Below are 6,653 nucleotides of genomic sequence, written 5' to 3'. Positions count from 1 at the left end.
CCCGGATACATGCTTACTTTGGTTGTAGCCATACATGCGCAAGTATGATTGGGAATACATTAATTCTAGTTATTACACCTACAAAAGAATAGGCATGTGTACAGTTAGATGAAACACCACAAAAGTGAAGTTGTTCTGCTATACAATAAAACATTCTCAAATGCATTGACAAAACGCCAGTCCTAAAGTGGATATTTTAAATAAATGTGTAAAAACACAAAACCAAATCAATCAGTTTCTATATATGCGTTGATCTGGCCATACTCAATACAACTATCTTGTGGACATAAGAACAATTTGTCTGCCTAAGCCTGTCAATTTCTAGTTCGACAGGAAGTCCTGCGCACATTTGTCAAAGGCCAGTGCAGGAGCAAACAGCTGGACAGGCCCTTATCTGCGTCAAAACCCGTGCTGCTAAATAAGAAAACAGTCAAGACCATTCCAACAATCCGTAGGTAAAAGACCAGTGATTAGTTAACTAAAAACAGGGACATTTGTTCACAAAATTACAATGGCAAAATCATAGGTTTGTTTATTAACACTCAAATCAATGACAATCTGCATAACTAACCCTCTTTAGAGAGATTCTCTACAGAACGCATGATGGGATTCATGCAAACACAATCAAACGCCAAAATGCCTCACACATATTTCAGAGTCTGGCGATGGAGTCTTGTACTGATAGCATGGTTTTCAAAATGAGTTCCAAAGTAACGTATCTCAAAACAAAATGTATTCATCCATGGACACACGTCGAATGCATACTTGGTATTCAATGACACCACTGCCGCTTGAAAATAAAAACAAACCAAGTCAATAGAGTTTGAATACTGTATTTGATTTAAAAAGGCACTGTTACTTGCTGATCGAGACCTTGTCTACATTGTTGAAAACTGATTAACACAGTCTCAAATCTCGACGTAACCATCTTTAAAAGAACAGGAATTTCAGAAAGATGAACTTGCTGGCTACGAATGAGTAGAATCTTCATTTCTCTCCGCTGACTCTGTGCCCTTCTACAATACTAAGTTAAAAGGGTGACAGTGTTCAACACCTGATTTTTCACTGTTTGCTCAAATTAGTCTTTGGCTATATTTAAGTCCAAATAAAGCGATTCGTGAAACACAAGCCCTAACAGCATGCACTGGTGCCTGTAAGAATCCATTATACCGACATTTACAATCTGAGCAAGTAAATCATTGAGTGTCTTACATGTACAGGTTTGTGTCCCAAATAGTGGGTGAAAGACTGTCAAAAATAAAAAGCAGATACAGTACATTGAAAATCGGATCAAATGTACAGATAGTTCAACTCTTTAATCCATTTATACAACTCGAAATATTACTAAGAATAGTTAACATACATTGGTGTCCTATGTACATACAGTATGCGTAGTAAGAACATTGAAACAGCTCTCACAGTGTGTGTGCGTGTTGTGGGCCTCTTAGAACGTGTTATATTACAAGGATCCGCAAGGCCTCATACACCACATGAGCAATAGGTCAGAGTGTAGTGATACAGGGTTTTTTGTGTCATTCAAGGTTTGACTTAAAAAATCAAGAGGTGTTGCAATGAGCATTCTGAGAGATAACATCATACCTCCTAACTATTGTGCCTTCCTAAACTGTGAACAGGTAGATCTCTCTTTTGAAGGCCCCGGTTACAGACGTATCCCTTACATGTATATATTTACTCGTTTGAATGCTGATAATCATTGTGCAGTAAAGCTGTCCACTGACGTGGAGTGCACGCCACAGCACACATAGTATATAAAATGTGTTTCAACTTGCATTGCTATTACAAAAGAATTCTGGGTCTATATTGGAAAGGTTTTGTTGCATACCCCAACTTTGAAGCTTGCAGTTTACAGAAGGTAATGGTTGTAAGTAGTTTGGTACTTGCAAAATGACCAGTTCACTACTTTTTACAATGGGAACACGTCTTTATAGGGATACCCTTCTCGTAATCACCATCTTTTAACCTGGGATATATTTGTCGTAATCACCATCTTTCTTGGTCTGTATTCTTAAGCAATCAAGAATCTTAAAAAACACATGGACACATTTATAAAGTCTTGTTCGTGTAACCAAAGTTTTTATTTCAATATACACAATTTAGTGTCCACTCTTTTGAAGAGAGGGGTCTTGCCTTTTAAGTATAAATCTAAAGTATCACCACCATGACCAATTTGCTTTAGTAAGGCTCCTATAAATTTCCAGGGAAGTGAGATTCTACGAGTCAAAAAATAAACACTGCCAGTTGGTTGCTTCCCATTGACACGTTTATTCCACCTTTATTTCCAAATTCAGAAACATTAGGCCATCCATAAATAGTTAAAATGTTCACAGAACTCTAATAACCTCAATTTTCAGAACGTGATCGGGAGCATCTCTCTAATTTGCAACAAGGTACTGGTGGAGGAGGAATGTAAAAAAAATATAATTTAAAAAACATATCTTCTTTCTGCAGCCTATCATATCAAATGAAGGGCGCAGGTGTTGTCCAAACCCCTATGCCGCATAAATATTTTCTTTATTTCTGTGTACTGTTCTCTGCCAGAAGAAATGAGACTTGAGGAAATAGAAAAGCTTTGGCTCATAATTGTAAACTGTGGTGAACGGCAGTAAGGGTTAGGAAAATGTCCCAATCACGGGTAAAACTAACACCACTAATTTAAAGCAGCTTCCTGGCCTGAGATTTTGCACCCCATCAAATTTCCTGACAAAAGAGTGAGGGCCAATAGTTGTTGTGTACACGCTGAAGAAACTAAAACTAGCATGTTATTTCGTTTTGGCCATTTCAACTTCAGTTGATATTTTTCTCGTTTCCTTTAAAAAACACATACAATATCAGGCACTATTACTTAAGCATGCAACAGGTCATATATAGCAAAAACAATTGGCTAACTGTGAAAGCCACATGGAAATTACTTTTTGCAGATAAAGTACACCACATTGACATTGGCGAGAAGACGTCTGCAGGGTGCACACGACAACTGCTTTTTTGTACAGCAGCAGCCACATTCACAATTGATGAAAGATGCACTTTAAAGACATGTTAGATGAAGAGAGTAGATATTTCCCCAATACGTATGATAAAAAAAAGATGATGAACAGATATGACCTCGAAGTGTTACATAAAGTGCCTTTAGATACGGTGCAGTTAGAGCAAAGTAATTTGTTATTATCAATAGGAAATACATACAAAAATGAGAAGCAACAAGGCTTCCACGGCATCAAGCCAAGCAGTAGTGCTTTTCATTCGAACTGTTCCCGTTAAAAACAGGAAAGGGAAAGTTTAATAAAAGTAAGTGTTACTGTACAAGGTTAATAACAATGTTAGGCAAATCTTTATACAACAAGTGGCACCCGAGCCCCCTTCCCAAAAAGTGTTTATAGTACAAGGATAAATTACAAAGGCGTCAGGTTGACGTTCGTTCAGTCGATGCCTGACTAACCCCTAAATTCATACACCACGCCAATACCTGCTTCATCGGCCTCCCCCCGCCACAGAATGCACAGATACTCGAAAAAGTCAGGTCTCTATTTTACAATTGCCCAAAATGGATTCCTCATCACCGGAAGTACGTGGCAGCACAGTCACAAGCGAGGCAATGAGCCTGCCATGAAATTAAGGTAGGTGAAATAAAAATCCTCATGCGTCACATAATATGGCATCTTTGATTGCAAAGGAATAAAAACTGGCAATCGAACTAAACGATTTAAAAAGTAAACATCTGTTGTAATACTATACCTGTAAGGAGATTCATTCCATGTATAGATATTAGAAAGTTATGCAAAATATTTATTAAGGGCTATGCCTCCGGAGGCAACACATACACAGAACAAGTCCTTCTGAAATGTAATTACAGAGCACATGTCACCCAGCTGCTGATACGCTGTGGGGATCTCTGAAGTACCATTCACAGGCAACCATCCAAGGAGTCTGAAGTTAGGGTACGCACTGCAGAAGAGTGTGTTCCATGAACCAACGCCACTTAGTGCAAATGTCACATAATGGTCACTGTCCACTGTGCAGATTCGAAACGTGCAAGTTCTTGCTGAGGTACCATGTTGGCACAGCGGATGTTAATCCACTCCCTCAAATCCTTGAGCGTTCTCGACTGCCATCAGCAGCTTCTCTCGTAAATCTTCGAAGGAGTCATATGGAGGTAAGTCGAGGCGATTGAAACTGAGAACACACAAGGAGACAAGTGTTATTAAGGTCATTCGAAACTATTATGCATAAGGTTACATCATGACTACACCTATTAGAATGTTTTTATCGTGGGGAGTTAGGATAAATCAAATGTAACTTTTAAAATGCAAGCAAAGACATGCTAGGAAATGATGCAGTTTAGTAAAAATGTCTGCCCCTATTTTCTGGAAACAAAAACAAGAGTTTAAGTCATTGTATCTAATGAAGATTCTACCAGCTACTGCATTTACTATATATATATATATATATATATATATATATATATATATATATATATATATATATATATATATATATATAAATAATTTTTTTTAATCCTCAAAGGATTGACATAGGCAGCAAGTTACGAAACCCGCTCCTGTTCCCGAGTGTTGTACCGTGCACAATAAAATATTTGCACCCGCTCCATGGAGTGCTGTCATCGTTGAAGGAGGAGTGGTAATATTGGACTAAGTGGCGCAAGTCCATGTGGGCCCGGCTGGAAATTTGGTGCAAGGAGGCACTGCCGTTTGTAGATGACATACACAATCTCATCAATTATATAATATGTGCTTGTGCATGGCATGGCAATGGCACAAGTTACAGTTACCTTATGGTGTGAGTTATAGTTATTTAAAAGAACTAACTGCTGAATTTCTATGGTTTTATACGATTAAATTCAGAACCTAACTATAATGAACCTGTAACCTTTGTTTTTTCCAGTGAATTTCTTTGGTTTTTTAATGTAAAGCAATTTTAATTACTATGTTATTCAAAACCCCGCCAGCAGGGGTTGGTCACAAGGCCCGGCCTGCAGCCAGGCCTTGCAGCTAACCCCTTATAATCGCCCAACCCCAAGCATGTTCTTTGGCTGTGCACAGCGCAGGTTAGCCACAGGGCCTGTCTCTGTGAGTGGATCTGTGAGTGGGTCTGAAAGTGGGTGTGTGAGACAGAGGATGAATGAGTGTATTCATTAGTGTATGAATGAGTGTGTTTTTTCTTTCAAACTTTTCCATATTTGCGAATAATTTGCAAATTTTCAGAAATATCACGCATGGTGATGCAAAATTATTTTAAACTCATAATTTGCACCTAAAACAAACCTATACCACACCCCTGGGGTCAAGGTACCTTCACCCTGTACCCCTATGCCACTTTGAATTTGGATTTTCACCCCCGGGGACAGTGTTCAGTAAAATAAAATGCCGCCACAACTTTGTAGTCAGGTTGGGTCAGCCAACTGAAACTCTTCATTTCGCAAGAGTATTCACGTAAAATTTGCGAACTATTCACGGCCAGAGATATACAAATTTATTTTCCCTTTAATATCTAAAAAATTACTGAACAGATTCACACCAAATAAGCGAAAGCGTAATCTGCGTACCAACAGATAGCTCTCTGCCAAATATGGTGCAATTCCATCCAGTGGTTCGGCCTGTAATCGTGTCTAAAGAATCCTATGGAAATTAACATGGAAAACGCAACCTTTTTTTAACCCCCTTTTTCTCGGCCCCCGCTTGACAGATCACCCCAAAACTTTCCACACGCAAGAAGAATCACTGCAACACTTTTGTTTGAAAAGTTTGGGAAGATTCGTCAAACTGTGCCAAAGATTTAGGCAAGTCAAAAAACACTTCTATGGAAACATGCTCTCCTAACTATAGCTACCTCGTGGCGACCACCACTAGGTAAAAAAAAAAAAATATATATATATATATATATATATATATATATATACTCAATTTCCTTCTCCAGCAGGTGTAAAGGAAACAAGGTTGCACTCTCAAGTGGCAAGAGAAGTTCTGTTTATTGACAAAACAGTTTGTTTCACAAACGTATGTATGTGTGTATATATGTATGTATGTATGTGTGTATATATATATATATATATATATATATATAGCTAGCCACTCCGTCATTCTAGTTAGGATTCGGATAGGAATTCCTCTGATATTTGTATGTATGTATGTGTGTATATATGTATGTGTGTATATATGTATGTGTGTATATATGTATGTGTATATACAGGGAGTGCAGAATTATTAGGCAAGTTGTATTTTTGAGGATTAATTTTATTATTGAACAACAACCATGTTCTCAATGAACCCAAAAAACTCATAAATATCAAAGCTGAATATTCTTGGAAGTAGTTTTTAGTTTGTTTTTAGTTTTAGCTATGTTAGGGGGATATCTGTGTGTGCAGGTGACTATTACTGTGCATAATTATTAGGCAACTTAACAAAACAAAATATATACCCATTTCAATTATTTATTATTACCAGTGAAACCAATATAACATCTCAACATTCACAAATATACATTTCTGACATTCAAAAACAAAACAAAAACAAATCAGTGACCAATATAGCCACCTTTCTTTGCAAGGACACTCAAAAGCCTGCCATCCATGGATTCTGTCAGTGTTTTGATCTGTTCACCATCAACATTGCGTGCAG

The 6,653-nt window shown here is 37.7% G+C and overlaps 1 protein-coding gene across 12 annotated transcripts in view; it reads right to left on the bottom strand.

The window, feature by feature from the left end:
- Positions 1-817: 817 nt before the first annotated feature.
- Positions 818-6,653, bottom strand: part of NEDD4L (NEDD4 like E3 ubiquitin protein ligase) — a 945,521-nt gene continuing 939,685 nt past the window's right edge. For 11 of the 12 annotated variants that reach the window (XM_069220149.1, XM_069220140.1, XM_069220132.1 and 8 more), the window contains one exon: positions 818-4,191. In XM_069220149.1, the coding sequence (XP_069076250.1) occupies positions 4,089-4,191 (103 nt within the window). In that variant the 3' untranslated portion in view covers positions 818-4,088. The remainder of the gene's footprint in view (positions 4,192-6,653) is intronic. The other variant, XM_069220196.1, reaches the window with a different exon arrangement.

The sequence above is a fragment of the Pleurodeles waltl genome, chromosome 1_1 (assembly GCF_031143425.1).
Source record: "Pleurodeles waltl isolate 20211129_DDA chromosome 1_1, aPleWal1.hap1.20221129, whole genome shotgun sequence".
In the NCBI taxonomy this organism is placed as follows: domain Eukaryota; kingdom Metazoa; phylum Chordata; class Amphibia; order Caudata; family Salamandridae; genus Pleurodeles; species Pleurodeles waltl.
The sequence above is the reverse complement of the archived record's forward strand: the minus strand, read 5'-3'. Positions and strand labels throughout refer to the sequence as shown.